The sequence below is a fragment of the Oncorhynchus kisutch genome, linkage group LG9, assembly GCF_002021735.2.
Source record: "Oncorhynchus kisutch isolate 150728-3 linkage group LG9, Okis_V2, whole genome shotgun sequence".
Lineage (NCBI taxonomy): Eukaryota > Metazoa > Chordata > Actinopteri > Salmoniformes > Salmonidae > Oncorhynchus > Oncorhynchus kisutch.
The window spans coordinates 25698443-25723442 of NC_034182.2; the positions used below are offsets into that span (position 1 = coordinate 25698443).

The 25000-nt window shown below is 44.8% G+C and overlaps 1 protein-coding gene across 1 annotated transcript in view; it reads right to left on the reverse strand.

Annotated features, from left to right (window-relative positions):
- Positions 1-25000, reverse strand: part of dnah2 (dynein, axonemal, heavy chain 2) — a 249711-nt gene that overhangs the window by 198793 nt on the left and 25918 nt on the right. Inside the window, 5 exon segments of the mRNA XM_031831350.1 lie at positions 817-999; positions 1685-1814; positions 5767-5972; positions 6891-6978; positions 23740-23897. Of these exon segments, the coding sequence (XP_031687210.1) occupies positions 817-999; positions 1685-1814; positions 5767-5972; positions 6891-6978; positions 23740-23897 (765 nt within the window).

Genomic DNA, 25000 nt, shown 5'->3' on the forward strand with positions numbered 1-25000 from the left:
CCCCTGTCTCCCTTATACAGTACTTTGGCCTGCTATAACCCCTGTCTCCCTTATACAGTACTTTGGCCTGCTATAACCCCTGTCTCCACTATACAGTACTTTGGCCTGCTATAACCCCTGTCTCCCCTATACAGTACTGTGGCCTGCTATAACCCCTGTCTCCACTATACAGTACTTTGGCCTGCTATAACCTCTGTCTCCACTATACAGTACTTTGGCCTGCTATAACCCCTGTCTCCACTATACAGTACTTTGGCCTGCTATAACCCCGGTCTCCCTTATACAGTACTTTGGCCTGCTATAACCCCTGTCTCCACTATACAGTACTTTGGCCTGCTATAACCCCTGTCTCCCTTATACAGTACTTTGGCCTGCTATAACCCCTGTCTCCCTTATACAGTACTTTGGCCTGCTATAACCCCAGTCTACACTATACAGTACTTTGGCCTGCTATAACCCCTGTCTCCACTATACAGTACTTTGGCCTGCTATAACCCCTGTCTCCCCTATACAGTACTTTGGCCTGCTATAACCCCTGTCTCCCCTATACAGTACTTTGGCCTGCTATAACCCCTGTCTCCCCTTTACAGTACCTCTTCTCTGTGGGTTTACCGACACAGTAGGCATCCTTCCAATGTAACCTCACTCTCATTGAATGTGACACCTTTCCCCTCCAAAAGACCTAAAGCTAGGTTTGACCTATGGCCTCAAAGTTCACATGAAGTTGAATAAAACAAATATCTTAATGATCACCCCTTCTCAATGACGGTGTAGACTGTAACCATGTGTAGCCTCTGGCCCTACCCCTCCTCTCACCTCCATGGGTCTCTCTATGCGTCGCCGCAGGGCTCTAGCCCAGTGGGCCTGTCCAGCGTTGAGGGGCATGTGGGCAGGGGTGTGGAACACCTTTTTACTCAGCTCCTTGTTGACCAGGTTGAGTTCCTTATTAAAAAGACCATAGACATCTACCGTCTTCCTGTCTATGGTCCTCTTGATGGCCTGGAGAGAGGGGAGGAGGGAGGGAGGGGGGAGAGAGAGAGAGCGAGAGAGGGAGGAGGGAGGGGGTAGAGAGAGAGGGAGAGAGAGAGAGAGAGAGAGAGAGAGAGAGGGAGAGAGAGAGAGAGAGAGGGAGAGAGAGAGAGAGAGAGAGAGAGAGAGAGAGAGAGCAAGAGAGGGAGGAGGAGGGAGGGGGTAGAGAGAGAGAGCAAGAGAGGGAGAGAGAGAGAGAGAGAGAGAGAGGGAGAGAGAGAGAGAGAGAGAGAGAGAGAGAGAGAGAGAGAGAGAGAGAGACAGAGACAGAGGGGCAGAGACAGAGTGCATTTACTCGACAGTGTTTATCTCTGTTATGAAATGGCTCCCAGATAGTACATAAAGTAGTTTGAGCGTGAGAAAGTCCTTTACCACTCATGCACACACACACCCTAAGCTTTAAAAAGCACCAGAGGATGAATAATCTCCAGAGGCCTTGCTATTGTTGAAAAATGCTATTCCCCAAGTATTAGAGTGATAGAATGGCCCGATGCTGCATGGTCCATTTAGGAGAAAGAAATAGACGTCTGTGCTGGCCAGCCGTATCGTAACAAAAAGATGTAGTCATATAAAGTGCCAATGGTTTTACTGTGTGGTTAATGAAAGGAGTGTGTGGTGTGTGTGGTGTGTGTGTGTGTGTGTGTGTGTCGTGTACCTCGCGGGCAGACAGGTGCTGGAAGACGTCTAGCAGCTGAACGCCCTCCTCCACGGTGTTGACCGTCTCAAACGCCGTGCTGATCAGGTTCTGCATCATCACCTCCAGGTCCTTCACTCCCGCACGGAACCTACCAAAATGCACACACACGAGCACACACACATTAAAACATGTAGACACACATGATTGATGATTGGGTGAATTGGTGACCCACACAACACATGGATCAAACCGTTTCTCACACATGTAAGCGAAAACTCTCTCTCACACACACCCCGACACACACACCCACACCACAGGGTGTAGGCTAGTATTGATTGGACCAATAGTAATGTGCTGAGTGGCTATGAAACAGCTGCCCCTGACACAAGCCCAGCTGTCTTGGCAACAACATTATGACCCCACGACCTCCAGCGACCCCCATCCATCATCCACATCAAACACACACCAGCCCCCTGGCCAGCCCCTGTTCCCAACACCCCCGCTACCCTGGCGCAGGGGTATGGAGTATGGAGGGGTGGATGGTCCCCTGAGGATCCACACACACACTCCCTCACCTCCTCCTCCTCCCCCCCACCTCCCCCTTCTCTAATCATGTTATTCAGATGAGGAGTCCAATAGGCTGCTGTCACCGGAACTCTGAATGACAAGAAGGGGCGTTGCTGTACAACCCTGTATGGGCCCGGCCCATAGGGGCCTCTTCGCTCATAGATAGGTGTGTGTCCCAAATGGCACCCTATCCCCTATATAGTGCACCACATTTGAGCTTTGTGTCAAAAAAGTAGTGCACCCTATGTAGGGCATAGGGCGTCATTTGGGACGTATCGTAGTCACCGCAGCCCGGGTCATTCATCTAAAAGACAGTCAGACACATACTAACAATGTATTAATGCTGTGTCAGAGAGGTGTTGGTGGGTACTGTCCCGGGTCTGGACAGCATTGATCCAACTCCTACACCATTAAGTTTGGAATTAGTGTGTGGAAAACAGACACAGATATAAGTGTATAGGCCAGGGTTTCCTTTAGGAAAATGGATAATTGACCATTACTTACTTATTTATTCACATTATAAGAACAGCAATTCGCACAAGGCAGTAGGTTGTGTGCGAATGTTCATTCCATAATGCAATTATCGGAAAAACACTGTTGTCATGCTAGCGGTTTCATGTGACCGAGATGAAAATATCCGGTAGAAATTTAGAAAGAGGGGAGATCTAAAGATGCAACAACTAGCATGGGTTGTTAGGGGAGATCTAAAGATGCAACAACTAGCATGGGTTGTGAGGGGAGATCTAAAGATGCAACAACTAGCATGGGTTGTTAGGGGAGATCTAAAGATGCAACAACTAGCATGGGTTGTTAGGGGAGATCTAAAGATGCAACAACTAGCATGGGTTGTTAGGGGAGATCTAAAGATGCAACAACTAGCATGGGTTGTTAGAGGAGATCTAAAGATGCAACAACTAGCATGGGTTGTTAGGGGAGATCTAAAGATGCAACAACTAGCATGGGTTGTTAGGGGAGATCTAAAGATCCAACAACTAGCATGGGTTGTTAGGGGAGATCTAAAGATGCAACAACTAGCATGGGTTGTTAGGGGAGATCTAAAGATGCAACAACTAGCATGGGTTGTTAGGGAAGATCTAAAGATGCAACAACTAGCATGGGTTGTTAGGGGAGATCTAAAGATGCAACAACTAGCATGGGTTGTTAGGGGAGATCTAAAGATGCAACAACTAGCATGGGTTGTTAGGGGAGATCTAAAGATGCAACAACTAGCATGGGTTGTTAGGGGAGATCTAAAGATGCATCAACTAGCATGGGTTGTTAGGGGAGATCTAAAGATGCATCAACTAGCATGGGTTGTTATGGGGAGATCTAAAGATGCAACAACTAGCATGGGTTGTTAGGGGAGATCTAAAGATGCATCAACTAGCATGGGTTGTTAGGGGAGATCTAAAGATGCATCAACTAGCATGGGTTGTTATGGGGAGATCTAAAGATGCAACAACTAGCATGGGTTGTTAGGGGAGATCTAAAGATGCAACAACTAGCATGGGTTGTTAGGGGAGATATAAAGCTACAACAACTAGCATGGGTTGCTAATATGACTAGGATTATGCCTTTGGCTGGACAATGAAAGAAACCAATAGAACATGAGATAAATAGGCTACTGGTTTAATTGGCATGTGGAAGTATTTATCAAATAAATTGCCTCCACGAATATGGTGGGATTTTAGCTAGGCTACTTTGAAGCAAGGTAAAACATGCCTCATAATATGTACTAAAATGTTCAGGTTTCAAACAATTAAGTACATGTTCTCAAAATGCATACTGCATTTGCAGTAAACAGGGATCCTAGTAGATCGAAACAGTATATAAACAGACATGCAGTATGTCTACATATCTTCCCAGTGACAGACGCTGCTATAACACTTAACAGTGCAACCATTTTGGTCCCATATGCTCCTAAATAACCCAGATAATAATTGTTGTAATTATTACTTTGCATTTCCGCAGCCTCTGAGTGCCATAGATAATTCACAGAGTGCAGATTCGTGACCGTTGCACCATTACTTGCAGAGAAAATGTCTTGTTTCTAGCCCAAACGTTCAAATGTTAGGACCCACATTACATTTTACATTTATAAACCATCTCGCGAGCCGCTAACCTTGTTCAGTCATGTTACAGCATTTGCTTACAACCTGGTAACCACAGATGATAGTTATCATAATCCTTGTGGTAACTTTACCAGTAGTATCCACTTGGTGGCACAGAAAGAAAAAACAGGCTATATTTTAATCGTTTAAAAAAATATACTTCTGGTGCTCCTAACCCTTGTATTTTGTAATTGCTGGCAATTCTGATCATTAATACCTCGAATATTTCATTCAACTGAGGAGCACATGTGCTTCTTGTAAAAAATGTCAGCATAGAGCATTGATAGGGTCCTATTCATTGTAGACATTTTTTAATTTGCATTTAGGATAGTCCGTTTTCTTCAGTTTGGTGCCAAATGAACACGACCCAGTATTCAGACAGACAGGTCAGCAGTATGACGTCAATCCACTCCAGGCAGACATGCCTGTTGTAGTCGTCATGCCAGGACGGACGGACAGACAGATGTCCAGACAGACAGACAAAGGTACTTCTTTTGGCCGTCTTGCCAGGTGTTCTGACAGACAGACGGACGGACAGACGGTACCTGTTGTAGTCGTCATGCCAGGAGGGACGGACAGACAGATGTCCAGACAGACAGACGGTACATGTTGTAGTCGTCTTGCCAGGTGTTCTGACAGACGGACAGACGGTACCTGTTGTAGTCGTCTTGCCAGGTGTTCAGACAGACGGTACCTGTTGTAGTCGTCGTGCCAGGAGGTGTTCTGACAGACAGACGGACGGACAGACGGTACCTGTTGTAGTCTTCGTGCCAGGAGGTGTTCTGACAGACAGACAGACGAGACGGAGGGACGGTACCTGTTGTAGTCGTCGTGCCAGGTGTTCTGACAGACGGTACCTGTTGTAGTCGTCGTGCCAGGAGGTGTTCTAACAGACAGACAGACGGTACCTGTTGTAGTCGTCGTGCCAGGTGTTCTGACAGACAGACAGACGGACAGACGGTACATGTTGTAGTCGTCGTGCCAGGAGGTGTTCTGACAGACGGACAGACAGACGGTACCTGTTGTAGTCGTCGTGCCAGGAGGTGTTCTGACAGATGGTACCTGTTGTAGTCGTCGTGCCAGGAGGTGTTCTGACAAACAGACAGATGGTACCTGTTGTAGTCGTCGTGCCAGGAGGTGTTCTGACAGACGGACAGACAGACAGACAGACAGACAGACAGACAGACGGTACCTGTTGTAGTCGTCGTGCCAGGAGGTGTTCTGACAGACAGACGGTACCTGTTGTAGTCGTCGTGCCAGGTGTTCTGACAGACAGACAGACGGTACCTGTTGTAGTCGTCGTGCCAGGTGTTCTGACAGACAGTACCTGTTGTAGTCGTCGTGCCAGGAGGTGTTCTGACAGACAGACAGACGGTACCTGTTGTAGTCGTCGTGCCAGGTGTTCTGACAGACAGACGGTACCTGTTGTAGTCGTCGTGCCAGGAGGTGTTCTTTACGTCCAGGATGCCCTTGCGGACGTGTTGGAGGATCAGCAGGCTGCGTCCGAACGTGGACTCCATCTCCAGCAGGCTGCGGGTCACCTCCGCCCCTTGGCGTCCGGCGAAGCAGGGCAGGGGTATCTGCTCGCCCTCCTCCCGCCTGGCAAACTGCTGCTGGCAGTCACACACCTGGGAGGGGAGAGGGTTAGAGGCCGGCGGAGACAGATCACACACGCACCCACGTTGGAACACACAAACATGCACGTACACACATGCGAGCACATGCACATGGATCAGCAGAGTGACAGCACAGTGTGACAGTATCAGCATAGGGAGGGAGGGAGGGAGGGAGGGAGGGAGGGAGGGAGGGAGGGAGGGAGGGAGGGAGGGAGGGAGGGAGGGAGGGAGGGAGGGAGGGAGGGAGGGAGGGAGGGAGGGAGGGAGGGAGGGAGGGAGGGAGGGAGCAGTAACACAGTCAGTGTGACAGGGACATGGTAGGAGAAGGACAAATAGAGGAGCGTGATGGTGAGACAAAATACAGTGAGACACAAATGGGGAAGTGATTGTGGAGAATTCAGAAGAGGTGAGATGAAGTTGACGGCAGTGTGTGAATATTTACATTTATTTTAACCTTGCCACGTTGTGTGTGTGTGTTCATTAGTGGTTTCTTTTGTGAGTGTATGTGTTGTTATGACCATGGAGCTCTGACGCATGATTCATGTGTGTGTGTGTGTGTGTGTGTGTGTGTGTGTGTGTGTGTGTGTGTGTGTGTGTGTGTGTGTGTGTGTGTGTGTGTGTGTGTGTGTGTGTGTGTGTGTGTGTGTGTGTGTGTGTGTGTGTGTGTGTGTGTGTGTGTGTGTGCGTGGGTACCTGGGTGGTGTGCGTGTGCGTGTGTGTGTGTGTGTGTGTGCACATGGGTACCTGGGTTGTGGGCGTGTGTACGTACCTGGGTGGTGTGTGTGTGTGTGTGTGTGTGTGTGTGTGTGTGTGTGTGTGTGTGTGTGTGTGTGTGTGTGTGTGTGTGTGTGTGTGTGTGTGTATGTGTGTATGTGTGAGAGAGAGAGAGAGAGAGAGAGAGAGAGAGAGAGAGAGAGAGAGAGACCTCACCTCCAGCAGGTCTTTGCACCTCTGTATAAAGGCATCGACCAATGCAAAGATGCTGGTCTGGTCCAGGACCCAGCCTTTAGAAGAGTACCTAGAAAGAGAGAGAAAGAAAGAGGGAGAGAGAGAGCGAGTGGGGGAGAGGGGGAGTGAAACAAAAGGAAAGAAATAGTGAGAGAAAGCCACAGTAGGTTAAGCGGCCTTCCAATCTTTCAACCAGTCCACAAGCTTCACTCACGGCCTCTCTCTCCATCTCCACAGCCGACAGAGAATGACATAAACAAAAGCAATAGAAACAGTGAACTCCGATCCATAGGGGTAAGGGATAAGGCCAGAAATGATCTGTCATTGGCATAATTTAATTCTTCCAAACTTCTGTATGGCAGTGGGGTTGGAAGTGGGATTGCTTTTCACACTTCATTCTTCTGATGGAAAGGTCATCTCTAGCGCAGCTTTTGAAACACAAACATGTAGGGTTTCTGTTACGGAGGGAAAATGGGACCCGGTTCAGGGGGGCGGAGGCCGTGGGAAGAGAATGGCCGATTAATTAGGGCCGATTTCAAGTTTTCCTGACAATCGGTAATCTGCATTTTTGGACGCCGATTATGGCCGATTACACTGCAATCCACAAGGAGACTTCGTGGCAAGCTGACCACCTGATACGCGAGTGCAGCAAGGAGCCAAGGTAAGTTTCTAGCTAGCATTAAACTTATCTTATAAAAAACAATAAATCTTAACATAATCACTAGTTAACTACACATGGTTGATGATATTACTAGTTTAACTAGCTTGTCCTGCTTTGCATATAATCAATGCGATGCCTGTTAATTTATCATCGAATCACAGCCTACTTCGCCAAAATGGTGATGATTTAACACAAGCGCATTTGTGAAAAAATCACAATCGTTGCACCAATTTACCTAACCATAAACATCAATGCCTTTCTTAAAATCAATACACAAGTATATTTTTTAAACCTGCATATTCAGTTAAAAGAAATTCATATTAGCAGGCAATATTAACACACACGTTCCAGCTATGAAGGATGGGGAGAGCTTAGAGTGAGATATAGACCCAAGGCTGGCTAGTAGGAGGTTTGAGATGTTCAGAACAGAACAGGGAACGACTGGAGCCGAGGTGGGTGGGTGGGGGGGTTGAACATCTGTGAGTCTCTCTCGCTCTCTCTGTGTAACTGCAGATGAAAGAAAGTTGTTTGAAGTTTATACGGCTTTATTCCTACAAAGACTCAGATGAAACGCTAGCTGATGTGGTTTGTGTAGCACTGCATTCATCATCTCAATGATACCTTTAGCGCCTGGACGGCCTGGCCTCTCGCTGGTTCCCTCGTTCAGGAGGATATTAACTTCAGCAGCCAAGAAATACTACAGCCACTGGAACCCTCGATGGTCCTCTTTCAGGAACTCAAGGCTGCGATTCACACTGTTCAATTTTACATGCTGGATTCTTCTTATCTATTTAAAGAGGGAGCTCTGTTTCTGTATGTGGATTCATTTTCTTTATTTCTTTTATTTAACCTTTATTTAACTAGGCAAGTCAGTTAAGAACAAATTCTTATTTACAATCACGGCCTAGGAACAGTGGGTTAACTGCCTTGATCAGGGGCAGAATGACAGATTTTCACCTTGTCAGCTCGGGGATTCGATCTAGCAACCTTTTGGTTACTGGCCCAACGCTCTGAGAGTCGCAAATAAAAAAATTTTTTACTGTGTTGTTTTTTTACTGTGTTGTTGAGGTATGTAGTTGTTTCTAGATGTCACCCTGTTATTTGTTTCAAGCTCTGATTATTGATGTATGGCACTCTGGGGGTTTTCTGGCTTGTTCTGTGTACATGTTCTTTACTGACGTTCCGCCGACTGAATTGATGTCATTTTTGTCTGATTGATGTCATGTGTCTATTTGTCTGACACGGATGTGTTGATGGTGCTGTCTTGGTCCAGGTCTCTCTTGATTAACCTTGTTAAATAAAATTGGATGCTAAGTGTAATGTTGTTCTGGTGAAAAGGCCACCTTGTAACTAGTGTGTGTGTGTGTGTGTGGTGTGTGGTGTGTGGTGTGTGGTGTGTGTTGTGTGGTGTGTGTGTGTGTGTTGTGTGGTGTGTGGTGTGTGTTGTGTGTGTGTGTGTGTGTGTGTGGGGTGTGTGGTATGTGGTATGTGGTGTGTGGTGTGTGGTGTGTGGTGTGTGGTGTGTGTGTTGTGTGTGGTGTGTGTGGTGTGTGTGGTGTGTGTGTGTGTGGTGTGTGTGTGTGTGTGTGTGTGTGTGTGTGTGTGTGTGTGTGTGTGTGTGATGTGTGGTGTGTGGTGTGTGTGTGATGTGTGGTGTGTGTGTGTGTGTGTTATGCTGTAAATCAGGGTAATTTGATCAACTTAACTAACCCTCTGGGATGAATAACGAATAAAAAAAGTTTGGGCATCTGGATAAGCGTAAATCCCTCCAATTTTCAGCCTAATTAACTGAGAGAGAGCAGAGGACAAAAGTGTGTGTGTGTGTGTGTGTGGTAATAACAGACAAAAGCATGACTGTCATGTCAACACAACAGGCGCCAGAGATCCTACTGTCTGTCTGTCTGTCTGTCTGTCTGTGGAAAGGATCCAATAAGAGGAGAGAAGATCTACTGTTCTGCATCGCTGTAGTGCTGTAGCTTTGTAGCGGACCAACCACTGTGTGTGATGTAAGACAGTTGTAGGGCCCTAACAAAATCTGTAAAGAACGCCACGAGGATTTGAACTTAGTAGGAAATCAACTAAATCTATTGGACTTATTAGAAAATGCATTAATTTGCCAAAGTGAATCGTAAGACATTAACAAAATGCATCAGTGACTCGTATTGTCATGCAACTTCCTGAAATAGCACAGGAATGCCCCTGTCTGTGTGTACTGTGTGTGTGCGGTTCGTACACCTTGTGTAGCCTTTAGCGACAATGCTAATGATGACCTTCGTCTGGTTGAGATGGAAAGACTTTCGCAAAAACCCCAAATAAGTTCTCAATGAAATGTTAACTAGAAAGTAGCCGACATCTACCTGGAAAAATGATATAATTTCATCATTTGCATCAATCAATCCAGTGTCCATTTGTTTTGCAGACTCTGCAATCACATGAGCGCTACAGCAACACCGCTTAACCGAACAACTGTCTCTTCCTGGTGCACACTTGCATTAAAGCGTAACTACACTGCAGGGCTTGACATTCAGATAGATTTACCAGTGGCACAATGATCACAGGAAAGCAAGTTATGGAGGATTTCAATTGTGGGTGATTTCATTTCATTTGCAACACCTCAAAATCTAAATGTATTACAATTTTTCCTAGACCTCAAAAATGCTCTCCTGGTGTGGTTTAAACATCACTTACAACATCCATTATTTTGTTTTTCTATTAAGTGAGATCTTGAGAGCGAAAACCTGAAGAAAAAAAACTTGGGGAAAAACAGAAACCTGGAAAAACGGAATTTGGGGAAAAATGGAATCAGGCATTTTTATGGGGGGATTTTATACCACCTTAAAAGTTGTTATGCTCACATGCTGTGTGACACACGGACACACACACACACACACACACACACACACACACACACACACACACACACACACACACACACACACACACACACACACACACACACACACACACACACACACACACAGTGAGGTGAATGTCAGTCAGTGATCCACATAAACGGCACATTACCCAGATTATCTGTGTGTTTATTCCGTTTGATGCGACAAAATGGCTAGGTTCACGACCGAGCTTCTGAACAATAATACCACGGCCCTCTACAGGCTCAAAGAAAAGCTAGCTACTAGCTAGTCACCTTACCCCCAGCTGTGTACCGCGATAAGCCTGGAGGGTGAGACGGAATAGAAGGTAACACACACACACACAAACAGAACAAAGATGATTCACCTGTGTTTAAAATAGATATTAGCTTAGCCTCAGAGACACAACCTTATCATCTCAACACCACCTGAACCACAACAACAACAACCGGGTGGAGACAGTGTGAAAACTAATATAAACATTGCAGAGAAGTGCTAGGAGCCTAGGACAGGCATCCTCCAGGCAAAAGCACAGACAGTACTATACAACTACAAGAAGGGCCTGATCGCAGGGCTCCAGATTGCGACCCTTTAGTCGTATCTTGCAACCCTTTGGCTTGGCTGTGCAAGCAAAAAAAATTATAGCTGCACATTTTACATTACACGTGATCATAATATAGTAGCCATATCTAGGAAAACCAACGTTCCAAAGGCTGGGCCTAATATAGAGTATAAGAGGTCATCATCGAGCTGACAAGGTAAAAAATCGGTCATTCTGTCCCTGAACAAGGCCGTTTTAAATTAACCCATTGTTCCTAGGCTGTCATTGAAAATAAGAATTTGTTCTTAACTGACCTAAATGGTTAAATCCTCACAGATTGAGGAGGAATTGAAAAATTTTATGGTTGAGAGGGATGAGGCAAAATAATTGGTAAATAAGTCTAACTGCACAATCGATTGGCAAACGTACTGCAAATTGAGAAATCATGTGACTAAACGGAATAAAAGAAGAAGAAACTACACTATGAAACAAAGCATGATTGTAAAAAAGCTTTGGAGTACCTTAAATGATATTTGGGGTAAAAAGGCATACAACGCTCCATCATTCATTGAATCAGATGGCTCCGATTCATCACAAAACCCACTGATATTGCCAACTACTTTAATGATTTTTTTCATTGGCAAGATTAGCAAACTTAAGCATGACATGCCAGCAACAAACGCTGACACTAAACATCCAAGAATATATGACCAGATTATGAAAGACAAGCAATTTTGAATTCCGTGAAGTGAGTGTGGATGAGGTGAAAAAATTATTGTTGTCTATCAACAATGACAAGCCACCGGGGTCTGACAACTTGGATGGAAAATTACTGAGGATAATAGCAGACGATATTGCCACTCCTATTTGCCATATCTTCAATTTAAGCATACTATAAACTGTGTGCCCTCAGGCCTGGAGGGAAGCAAGAGTATTTCCCCTACCTAAGAATGGTAAAGTCCCTTTTACTGGCTCAAATAGCTGATCAATCAACCTGTTTCCAATCCATAGTAAGCTTTTGGAAAAATGTGTGTTTGACCAGATACAATGCTATTTTACAGTAAACAAACAGACTTTCAGCACGCTTATAGGGAAGGACATTCAACAGGCACAGCACATACACAAACGACTGATGATTGGCTGAGAAAAATTAATGCTAAAAAGATTGTGCAGGCTGTTTTGTTAGACTTCAGTGAGTCTTCTGACATTATCGATCATAGTCTGCTGCTGGAAAAAAAACGTGTTATGTATTATGGCTTTACACCCCTTGCTATATTGTGGTTAAAGAGTTACCTGTCTAACAGAACACAAAGGTGTTCTTTAATGGGATGCATTGAGTAAAGCCAATGTGTCTATGTATGCGGATGACTCAACACTATATACAGTGGGGCAAAAAAGTATTTAGTCAGCCACCAATTGTGCAAGTTCTCCCACTTAAAAAGATGAGAGAGGCCTGTAATTTTCATCATAGGTACACTTCAACTATGACAGACAAAATGAGAAAAAAAATCCAGAAAATCACATTGTAGGATTTTTTAATGAATTTATTTGCAAATTATGGTGGAAAATAAGTATTTGGTCAATAACAAAAGTTTATCTCAATACTTTGTCATTGCAAACAAAGGGTATAAAACAGAGGTCAAACGTTTTCTGTAAGTCTTCACAAGGTTTTCACACACTGTTGCTGGTATTTTGGCCCATTCCTCCATGCAGATCTCCTCTAGAGCAGTGATGTTTTGGGGCTGTTGCCGGGCAACACAGACTTTCAACTCCCTCCAAAGATTTTCTATGGGGTTGAGATCTGGAGACTGGCTAGGCCACTCCAGGACCTTGAAATGCTTCTTACGAAGCCACTCCTATGTTGCCCGTACGTTGTGTTTGGGATCATTGTCATGCTGAAAGACCCAGCCACGTTTCATCTTCAATGCCCTTGCTGATGGAAGGAGGTTTTCACTCAAAATCTCACGATACATGGCCCCATTCATTCTTTCCTTTACACGGATCAGTCGTCCTGATCCCTTTGCAGAAAAACAGCCCCAAAGCACGATGTTTCCACCCCCATGCTTCACGGTAGGTATGGTGTTCTTTGGATGCAACTCAGCATTCTTTGTCCTCCAAACACGACAAGTTGAGTTTTTACCAAAAAGTTATATTTTGGTTTCATCTGACCATATGACATTCTCCCAATCTTCTTCTGGATCATCCAAATGCTCTCTAGCAAACTTCAGACGGGCCTGGACATGTACTGGCTTAAGCAGGGGGACACGTCTGGCACTGCAGGATTAGAGTCCCTGACGGCGTAGTGTGTTACTGATGGTAGGCTTTGTTACTTTGGTCCCAGGTCTCTGCAGGTCATTCACTAGGTCCCCCCGTGTGGTTCTGGGAGTTTTGCTCACCGTTCTTGTGATCATTTTGACCCCACGGGTGAGATCTTGCGTGGAGCCCCAGATCGAGGGAGATTATCAGTGGTCTTGTATGTCTTCCATTTCCTAATAATTGCTCCCACAGTTGATTTCTTCAAACCAAGCTGCTTACCTATTGCAGATTCAGTCTTCCCAGCCTGGTGCAGGTCTACAATTTTGTTTCTGGTGTCCTTTGACAGCTCTTTGGTCTTGGCCATAGTGGAGTTTGGAGTGTGACTGTTTGAGGTTGTGGACAGGTGTCTTTTATACTGATACCAAGTTCAAACAGGTGCCATTAATATAGGTAACGAGTGGAGGACAGAGGAGCCTCTTAAAGAAGAAGTTACAGGTCTGTGAGAGCCAGAAATCTTGCTTGTTTGTAAGTGACCAAATACTTATTTTCCACCATAATTTGCAAATAAATTCTCATTTTGTCTGTCATAGTTGAAGTGTACCTATGATGAAAATTACAGGCCTCTCTCATCTTTTTAAGTGGGAGAACTTGCACAATTGGTGGCTGACTAAATACTTTTTTGCCCCACTGTACATCAGCTACTACAGAGACTGAAATGACTGCAACACTTAACAAAGAGCTGCAGTTAGTTTCAGAATGGGTGGCAAGGAATAAGTTTGTCATAAATAAATTAAAATTTAACTAAAACAATTATATTTGGGACAAATCATTACGGTAAACCCTAAACCTGAACTAAATATTGTAATGAATAATGTGGAAATCCAGCAAGTTGATGTGACTAAACTGCTTAAGAGTAACCCTGGAATGTAAACTGTCATGGTCAAAACATATTGATGCAACACTAGCTAAGATGCGGAGATGTCTGTCCATAATAAAGCGCTGCTCTGCCTTCTTAACAGCACTATCAACAGTTTTGTTGCATCCAAACTACTGTTCAGTCGTGTGGTCAGGTGCTACAAAGAGGAACTTAGAAAAATTGCAATTGGCTCAGAACAGGGCAGCACGGCTGGCTCTTGGATGTACACAGAGAGCTAACGTTGACAATACGCATGTCAATCTCTCCTGGATCAAAGTGGAGGAGAGATTGACTTCAACACTACTTGTATTTGTGAGTATTGACATGTTGAATACACCGAGCTGTCTGTCTGAACTACTGGCACACAGAACTCTATTCCACATCAAGTGACTCATGCAAGCAGTAAAAGCAACACAAAGATAGGCACAGTGTAACGTGTACACTAATAATCGGGAAGCAAGTACAGGGAGTGAATTGAATAAATAAACGAGCAGGGAACAAAACAAGACACGCGAGTAGCGTACAGATATGAAAGATATAAACAGAAACAAGGCCTGGGGAAAGAACCAAAGGGAGTGACAGATACAGGGGAGGTGATCAGGAAGGTGATGGAGCCCAGGTGAGTCTCTTGAGGCGCAGGTGCGCGTAACGATGGTGGCAGGTAATGCGTAATAATGAATAAACTGGTGACAACGAGAGCCAGAGAGGGGAAGCGAGAGTAGACGTGACACACAGACACATGCATACAAACACACAATAACATATGCACGATATACACACGTACACATGGATTTTGTGTTGTAGATGTGTGGTAGTAGAGTAGGGGCCTGAGGGCACACATTTAATGTGTTGTAAAATCTGTTTTATTTTTATTTGTTTATAAAAAAGATGTAACCTTTATTTAACTAGGCAAGTCAGTTAAGAACAAATTCTTATTTACAATGACAACCTACCCCGGCCCAACCCTAACCCGGACGATGCTGGGACAATTGTGCGCCGCCCTATGGGACTCCTAATCACGACCAGTTGTGATACAGCCTAGAATCGAACCAGGGTCTGTAGTGACGCCTCTAGCACTGAGATGCAGTGCTTTAGACCGCTGCACCACTCGGGAGCCATGTGAATGTATTGTAATGTTTTGAAAATTGGATAACTGCCTTAATTTAGCTGGACCCAGGAAGAGTAGCTGAAGCCTTGTCAGGAACTAATGGGGATCCATAATAAATACAAATACCTCACTTTTTTTTAGGCGGCTAAAACCATTATTTGGTCAAACAGTAAAGTATATTATCCTCATGATTCCAATAAGGAAAGTGTCTGCCTGTCCCTGTACCTGTTTGGCTGGGGCCTGCTGCTATGTCAGGCAAGCCACTCTCTCCTTTCCCGGTGACAAACTGCTCCGGGGAGAAAATAAAGTGTTCTGATTGTATAACGTTTTTAAATCCAATTGCTGGGAAAGCAGAGCTATTCTGTTGTCACAGTTGGAACGAGGAGGTTCTCAGCTTCTTTCTCAACTCTATTTTACAAACGTGATAGGCTATTTGATATGGCTCTGAGATACGGAGCAAGCGAAATGCGCATTAGCCACTGCGAGTGCATAGGCCTCATTGGGCGGTGGCTAGAACTGCAAACACATTTTTACTGTTAGATTAATAGATGGCTACTAGCAGTGGGTATTATATTTATAGGAGGCGATCTAGCTAATGTGTTTTGAGTTTCCACATATTTAAGGGGTGAATTAGTCCCAAATAAATTAGCCAATGATATTAGAGCACGTAAAGATGCAGGCAAATTCATCTATATTGAACAGTAAAATATAATAACAATAGCTTCATTGTCTACCCAAAATAGCCAAAATGAAGTTGCACATAAAAATATTTTGCTGATGAAGCTGATGAAATACCATCTCAGTAGTCCATTAGAGTTTCTGAAGCACTGTGAAAGACTTTATAAGATGATGAAGATAATAATAATAAAAATATATTATTTAGCACACGCTTTCATTCAGCGACTTACGGTCATGACTGAATACATTTTACGTATGGATGGTCCAGGGAATCGAACCCCTTATCCTAGCTAAGATACTCTATTGAATGATGGCGCAAAAAAAAACTTTGCTGTGACCAAAAAAACACCAACTGAAAAACTTGGGAAAATGTTAACACCCTTGAATTTATTTAGGCAGGAGGAAGAGAGTTGAGCACGTTCTATCCCTTTACCTGAGATTAACTCTAAGGAATAACCTTTATCAGAAGGTTATCACTACATCAAACAGCCAGGCGTATTAAATTAATTTATCTCAGTCAGGGAAAAGGGAGACTACACGAACGAACGCACACACGCACACACACACACACACACACACACACACACACACACACACACACACACACACACACACACACACACACCTCTACAAAGACACTACAAAGAGTTAAACCTGACGATGAGGGATAAAGAGGAGCTGCCTGCTGCCTGCCTATGTACTGCATTGTCTCTCTGTCTGTCTATCTTTCTATCTGTCTGTCTGTCTGGCAAATCTAACATAATTGACCTAATGTTCAAATAACAGGAGGTGAACACATGCACGTGTATGGGTGCGTGCGTGCGTTTGTGAGTGTGTGTGAGAGAGAGACCAGAGAAAGAGGACAAATGAAAGAGAGAGAGGCTGTTGAAAAGAAAGAGAGTGATGAAGGTTGAAAATGAGAGGCAGGAAAGTTGAGAAAACAGTGAGATGCAGAGAAAGAGAAAGAGAGAGAGAGAGAGAGAGCGAGAGAGAAAGAGAGAGAGAAAGAGAGAGAGAGAGGGAAAGAGAAAGAGAGAAAGAGATAGACAGAGAGAGGGAGAGAGAGAGAGAGAAAGAGGGAGAGAGAGAGAGGGAGAGAGAAAGGGGGAGAGAGAGAGGGGGAGTGAGAGGGAAAGAGAGAGAGAGAGAGAAAGAGAGAAGAGAGAGAGAGGGAGAGAAAGAGGGAGAGAGAGGGAGAGAGAGGGAGACGGAGAGAGAGAGACAGAGAGAGAGGGAGAGAGAGAGAGAGAGAGAGAGAGAGAGGCCACCAGGAGGACAGAGGAGAGAGGGCAGGCTGGAGCTAACCACACATTAATCATGCGTAAGAGCTCCATGGTCATAGCAACACATACACTCACAGATAATATACACAAACACACATAAACACACGCACGCACCACATCAACTGACCCTCCTGAGGGTTATATCAACCTAATAAACCGATCTCTGCTAACACTCACACACACAACCTCTGAATCTGACCAGAAACGGAGCCCTTTGATTCTTGGCCGTCCCCACATAGCTCTCTTATAGTCTAAACTTTGATCGATTCTCTGTCTTAATGCATTTTGCACACCGACACTCTCTCTCTCCCCTCAGTGTTAGATTGGTGTGAGAAAGAGAGAGGGATTCAGCACCTGGTTTATTGCTTTATGAAGTCAAGGTGGTGGCTGACAGACAGGCAAGCAGTGCTGGTCTCTTTCTCTCTTACAGGCTGTGTGTGTGTGTGTGTGTGTGTGTGTGTGTATGTGTGTGTGTGTGTGTGTGTGTGTGTGTGTGTGTGTGTGTGTGTGTGTGTGTGTGTGTGTGTGTGTGTGTGTGTGTGTGTGTGTGTGTGTGTGTTTTGGGCTCAGGCTGCAGACACAAGGCCAGGGACTGCTTCCTAGGGCAGATGCTTACACCACACTGCAACACACAGACTCCCTCCTAGATAGGACTCCTAAGTGTTAAAACAGGCCTCCAGCCACCTAAGAACCCGCCTTTCACTCTCTCAATCCCTCCTCCTCTTTCCAACTCCCCCCCTCCTTTCTCCCCTACTCCCTCTCTTCCTCTTCTCTCCCACTCGCCCTGCCTCCTCCTCCTCTGCCGCTCTCCCTCACTTCAACCCTTCCTCCTCGGCTCTCTCCATGCCCTATGGCTGAACCCAGTATAGACTGTGATATTGGCCGTGTGGGAGACGGCCTCAGAGTGATATCTGACTGGAGAAAGAGAGAGAGAGAGAGAGCAAGAGGCAGAACCTGGCCCTCTTAACGAGCTTGGAGATGTATCAGCATTTCTTTACTTAGCTCCCCTCCACTCTGCTCCCCTCAAGCGTGGCCACATTTAAAATGCCCAAATGCGAGACAACAGCATGATTTTGCGGGACATTTGCATTCCCCCCGACTGAAGTAGCCTACTGAATATAATCACAGAATATGCCTAAAATGCATCGTCCAATTGCAACGTCTGCCTATGCCCACACAGTCTGAAGAACATTTTTTATTTTTAATAACCTCAAACACCAAGTTAGGCATACCTAATTTCAAATTAGGTCATCATCACTGTCAATCGTGAATGACAATTCTTCACGTTTTACGGTGAAACGTCCAAACTGCATCTGCATGCCATCTCTGTCACGGATGCTGTGTTTTTTTATATATATATATATTTTTTTTTTCACCTTTATAGAAAAATCTATATACAGTGTGTGCAAATGTAGTAAGATTAGGGAGGTAAAGGCAATAAATAGGCCCTAGTGTTGAAATAATTACAATATAGCAATTAAACACTGGAGTGATAGATGTGCAGATGATGAATGTGCAAGTAGAGATACTGGTTGCCCCTAGTTTGAAGATGTAATCCGGAGACAGGTGTTTTATAGAACAGCCTTCTGTGTTCTCTTTTCGACTCCCTCCACATTTGCAATCAAACGCCAGAATGTTCTGCATCTCCTTAGCTATCGTACTCTGCTTCCACCGGGCATTCCACTGATTCCAAAACTTGGCCCTCTTAGTGATATCTTTCAAAAAAAGCTGCGTTAGAAAGAAAGCCCTACACATAATGAGTCTATGTTATAGACAGAAGTGTGCTACATGGCAGACCAATCCAAAGTCATCTCTTGGTATGTCCTGCAATCCATTATCTCCATGGGTAGTGGGAAGGTTTCTGTCTTTCTCCATGTCTAAACCAACTAGGCTCGTAATTTAACCATTTTATTCGTATTTACAGATGGCAAGTAATGAGGTGGTAAAATCAGGTGGTGTTTTTGGTGTGACAGTAATGTTATACTATGCTATTACATGTGGTTGTGTTATGTAGAATACTACTTTAATTATGATGTGATCTTCCAAGACATTGATTCAGCTTTGATCTAACTTTCCTTAACGGGCACCATTGTGAGAAGTGGCGGAGTGACGCTCTTAGTGCGCTCTGGCAGCACGACACCCCTTCTCGCAAAATGTGGTGATGCAAGACAGGAGAGACCACATGTGCAACTGTTTTATACAAATCTGGGAACATGTAACCAAGTAAACATTTCTGGTTGGTCTCAGGGAATGTAAAACAGGAAGGGAGACTTTTAAAACGAGATTGAGTGAAGTAGCAGCAAATGTGTTGAATGAGAAACTAATGAGAAACATGGAGAGGTCCACAAGTTTGACGAAATTAGCTTATAGCCTATCTTTCAGTCTAATAAGGCTATTTACTTACTTTTGTAGCTCTTAGTCAGAAGCACGCTTTTTGTAAGTAGTTAGGCCTAACTGTCCTCTCCAAGTTTAGCTGGAATTCTGCCGGAAAGGATATGAGAAATTGTTGGTTTACGAAAGGCCTATGACATTGGCCTACCTCTCGATCTCAACAACTATTGGAGAAGTGTTGAACATCACCAGTACCACATCCTTATGATATACAGTGCCTTGCAAAAGTATTCGGCCCCCTTGAACTTTGCGACCTTTTGCCACATTTCAGGCTTCAAACATAAAGACATAAAACTGTATTTTTTTTGTGAAGAATCAACAACAAGTGGGACACAATCATGAAGTGGAACGACATTTATTGGATATTTCAAACTTTTTTAACAAATCAAAAATGTAAAAATTGGGCGTGCAAAATTATTCAGCCCCCTTAAGTTAATACTTTGTAGCGCCACCTTTTGCTGCGATTACAGCTGTAAGTCGCTTGGGGTATGTCTCTATCAGTTTTGCACATCGAGAGACTGACCTTTTTTCCCATTCCTCCTTGCAAAACAGCTCTAGCTCAGTGAGGTTGGATGGAGAGCATTTGTGAACAGCAGTTTTCAGTTCTTTCCACAGATTATCGATTGGATTCAGGTCTGGACTTTGACTTGGCCATTCTAACACCTGGATATGTTTATTTTTGAACCATTCCATTGTAGATTTTGCTTTATGTTCTTCCAGAATGGTCCTGTATTTGGCTCCATCCATCTTCCCATCAATTTGAACCATCTTCCCTGTCCCTGCTGAAGAAAAGCAGGCCCAAACCATGATGCTGCCACCACCATGTTTGACAGTGGGGATGGTGTGTTCAGGGTGATAAGCTGTGTTGCTTTTACGCCAAACATAACGTTTTGCATTGTTGCCAAAAAGTTCAATTTTGGTTTCATCTGACCAGAGCACCTTCTTCCACATGTTTGGTGTGTCTCCCAGGTGGCTTGTGTCAAACTTTAAACGACACTTTTTATGGATATCTTTAAGAAATGGCTTTCTTCTTGCCACTCTTCCATAAAGGCCAGATTTGTGCAATATACGACTGATTGTTGTCCTATGGACAGAGTCTCCCACCTCAGCTGTAGATCTCTGCAGTTCATCCAGAGTGATCATGGGCCTCTTGGCTGCATCTCTGATCAGTCTTCTCCTTGTATGAGCTGAAAGTTTAGAGGGACGGCCAGGTCTTGGTAGATTTGCAGTGGTCTGATACTCCTTCCATTTCAATATTATCGCTTGCACAGTGCTCCTTGGGATGTTTAAAGCTTGGGAAATATTTTTGCATCCAAATCCGGCTTTAAACTTCTTCACAACAGTATCTCGGACCTGCCTGGTGTGTTCCTTGTTCTTCATGATGCTCTCTGCGCTTTTAACGGACCTCTGAGACTATCACAGTGCAGGTGCATTTATACGGAGACTTGATTACACACAGGTGGATTGTATTTATCATCATTAGTCATTTAGGTCAACATTGGATCATTCAGAGATCCTCACTGAACTTCTGGAGAGAGTTTGCTGCACTGAAAGTAAAGGGGCTGAATAATTTTGCACGCCCAATTTTTCCGTTTTTGATTTGTTAAAAAAGTTTGAAATATCCAATAAATGTCGTTCCACTTCATGATTGTGTCCCATTTGTTGTTGATTCTTCACAAAAAAATACAGTTTTATATCTTTATGTTTGAAGCCTGAAATGTGGCAAAAGGTCGCAAAGTTCAAGGGGGCCGAATACTTTCGCAAGGCACTGTACATCTATCCATGAACGCAAAGTGACTGCAAGAGACAGGTTGGAATGAACAAATGAAATACGGGACAAATCAACCTTTTCTTTCAAAATTAGTGGTGTTTGAATGTGTTGATAAAATGTGGGACATGATTATTTGGTTGCAGGACGCTGGACAACGGGCCAAAATGGGGGACTGTCCCGCGCAATCCGGGACAATGTGATCACCCTAATCCCCTCCTCTCCCTTGTCTCTTATCCTCACCTAGCCAGGGATGGCTCTTATGAGAGCGGATGGAATGTGCTTCATTCTTTAAAGGTGGCTATCTCGCAGAAGGACAGAGGCATCCCAGTTCAAAGATAACGGAATAGTGAAAGGACACTAATTGGATCTGAAACATTCTTGGCTGTAAACGGTTCCAACACCCCACTCTTATACTTAACTTGTCTCCCGGAAGATACCACACAACCACATCGCAGCAGCTCTGTCTTATGCTAAGATACAGTATTGGGTGATATGGCTAGCCTCAATGTACAGTACCAGTCAAAAGCTTGGACACACCTACTCATTCAAGAGTTTTTCTTTATTTTTACTACTTCTACATTTTAGAATAATAGTGAAGGCATCAACACTATGAAATAACATATATTTTGAATTGTCAAACACTGTTTTTGGTTACTACATGATTGCAAATGTGTTATTTCATAGTTTTGATGTCTTCACGATTATTCTTCAATGTAGAAAATAGTAAAAATAAAGAAAAACCCTGGAATGAGTCGGTGTGTCCAAACTTTTGACTGCTACTGTAGATATGACAGGGCTCCCATATGAATCCCTAAACAAATCCTGTGTATGATACTACTGGATAGAGGGCAGAAAAGGGATCACTGAGAGAATCAAACATGACAATCATCTCTGCAGCACTCCACCAATCAGGCCTTTATGGTAGAGTGGCCAGACGGAAACCACTCCTTAGTAAAAGGCACGACAGCCCGCTTGGAGTTTGCCAAAATGCATGGTGGTGGCAGCATCATGCTATGGGGATGTTTTTCAGCGGCAGGGACAGGGAGACTAAAAAGCCAAGACAATGCACAAAGCCAAGACAATGCAGGAGTGGCTTCGGGACAAGTCTCTGAATGTCCTTGAGTGGCCCAGCCAGAGCCTGGACTTGAACCCGATCGAACATCTCTGCAGAGACCTGAAAATAGCTCTGGATACTTATGATGAGGGAAAAATGAATGTGGAAAAAGTGAAGGGGTCTGAATACTTTCCAAATGCACTGTACTGTATGTCTCTAAATGGTTCTGTTCATGAGGTCCTTTAGAGCCATGTTTGGCTGCACCAGTCCCACCCTATACTATAGACTAGTGCCTAGTCACTAGGGTACAGAGGAGTATCATAGAGAGAGTAAATGCTGTAGTCATCAGCTATGCTATGGGGCTTTCACCTCCCCTCCCATCCCGCCCCTCTCCCCCTCCATTGATCGGGAACTAAGCACTCTCTTTAATTGGGTGGATGGGGTTGATCGCCCGTGCGGACGGCAGGGGCCCTGAGGAGTATTGGAGCCGTGTGTGTGTGTGTCTGTGTGTGTGCGGAACCATTTGGCCTCTGTGCTACCATTGAATAAAGCTGGGGCCCCGAGGCCCTCAGAGCAATCACACATCACACACCCTGGCGGCCATAATGAAGTGAAGCTAGCCTCCCCCACTACCACGCCTGACAACGCTGAGCTGAGGCTGAGCTCGCTGACTGACAACTGAGAGGAAACAACCAAAGTTCCCGCTTTCGTTCTCCCTCACTCTCCCTGTCTTTCTGGATCTCTCTCTCGCTCTCAGTCCCTCTCCAAATCCCCGGCCCAACTTTCCTGAAACCAACAGGTGAAGAAACTGTTGACGAACTCTCCTGCTCGGGTTTGAGACTTAGTTCCTTAGCAAGGTGCTGTCATTCACCTTGTCAAGCTGCTCATTGAAGCTCCACTATAGGATAAGCTGATGTAACTTCACGCAAAAGCTCCTTTATAAGCTGGGAGACAGACGCGCTGCTACGCTATTTGTAGTGAGGTGCTGTCGTTCCCTAGTGCGTTCGCCATCACTTTGAAGTGAGGTTGCTCTCATCTGCTGTCAATACGCAGAGGAGCTGCAGTAGCTAGCTGAAGTGTGTTGTTGCCATCACTATGCAAGGAGACACTGTCGTTTTCCTCAGGAAGAGAAGGGACATCTATAAGCTTTACGTTCAGCAGGAAGGTGTAGGAACTTGGATTAGGTGTCATTACACATGCAATTATTAGTGAGTGATGTTGATTAATTGTACAGTGTCTCTGTGTGTGTGTGTGTGTGTGTGTGTGTGTGTGTGTGTGTGTCTCTCTGTATGTCCTTACTTATGGTGCAGCTGTGAGGCGTGCAGGTAAAGCTCCTTCCAGGCCAGGCAGCACTGAATGCAGTCGTTGAGGGTCTGCTTGCTGGACACCACATAGCCTTGAAAGATCCTGTCCAGGGAGATATCTCTGCAGCACAGCCGGATAATCTCATTACTCATCTGGAACAACAATAACAACAACAACACAGAAATGATCAACAACATCAACAACAGAGGCAAGATGCAAGACACCACATTACCAGTACGGCTTGTGTAATACATGAGTAGAAATGACTTAGGTCTTGAGTTATGTATAGAGCCTTGAGTTATCCTGATTACTAGACCTGACCAGGAGAAACTCAGGCCCCTAGTTACCATGATGTAGCCTCACCAGGAGAAACTCAGGCCCCTAGTTACCATGATGTAGCCTCACCAGGAGAAACTCAGGCCCCTAGTTACCATGATGTAGCCTCACCAGGAGAAACTCAGGCCCTGAGTTACTATGATGTGGCCTCAACAGGAGAAACTCAGGGCCCCTAGTTGCCTCACCAGAAGAAACTCAGGGCTCCTAGTTACCATGATGTGTCCTCAAAAGGAGAAACTCAGGCCCCTAGTTACCATGATGTGGCCTCAAAAGGAGAAACTCAGGCCCCTAGTTACCATGACGTGGCCTCACCAGGAGAAACTCAGACCCCTAGTTACCATGATGTAGCCTCACCAGGAGAAACTCAGGCCCCTAGTTACCATGATGTGGCCTCACCAGGAGAACCTCAGGCCCCTAGTTACCATGATGTGGCCTCAACAGGAGAAACTCAGGCCCTAGTTACCATGAAGTGGCCTCAACAGGAGAAACTCAGGGCTCCTAGTTATAGACTAAAACAATTCCTGGTCAAGTCATTTGGCCAAGAAAAACCCACAAAAAAGCTAATCTGTGGAATTCATCAAAATAATGTACAGATACACCCCCCCCCCCCCCCCCCCTTACCCTTCCCTCTCTCTCTTTCAACTCCAAGTCTCCAGTCCAACTGTAACATTTAGTTTTGTTTGGAGTATGTATGATTCTACATGTTCATAAAAGCCAGGTTGAAGGCCCTGGTATCCCCCCCAGGGTTGGATCGCACCAGATGTATGCAGATCTGTTCTGTGCAGCCTGGCTTGCTCAGACTCTTGATGCAGGTGTGGTTTGTATTATTATACCACGCAAAGAGAGAGAGAAAAGGTCTATGCTTTAAAGGGGTAGTGTATAATTCCACCAGGCTCACATTTCAAGGTTTCATAAACCC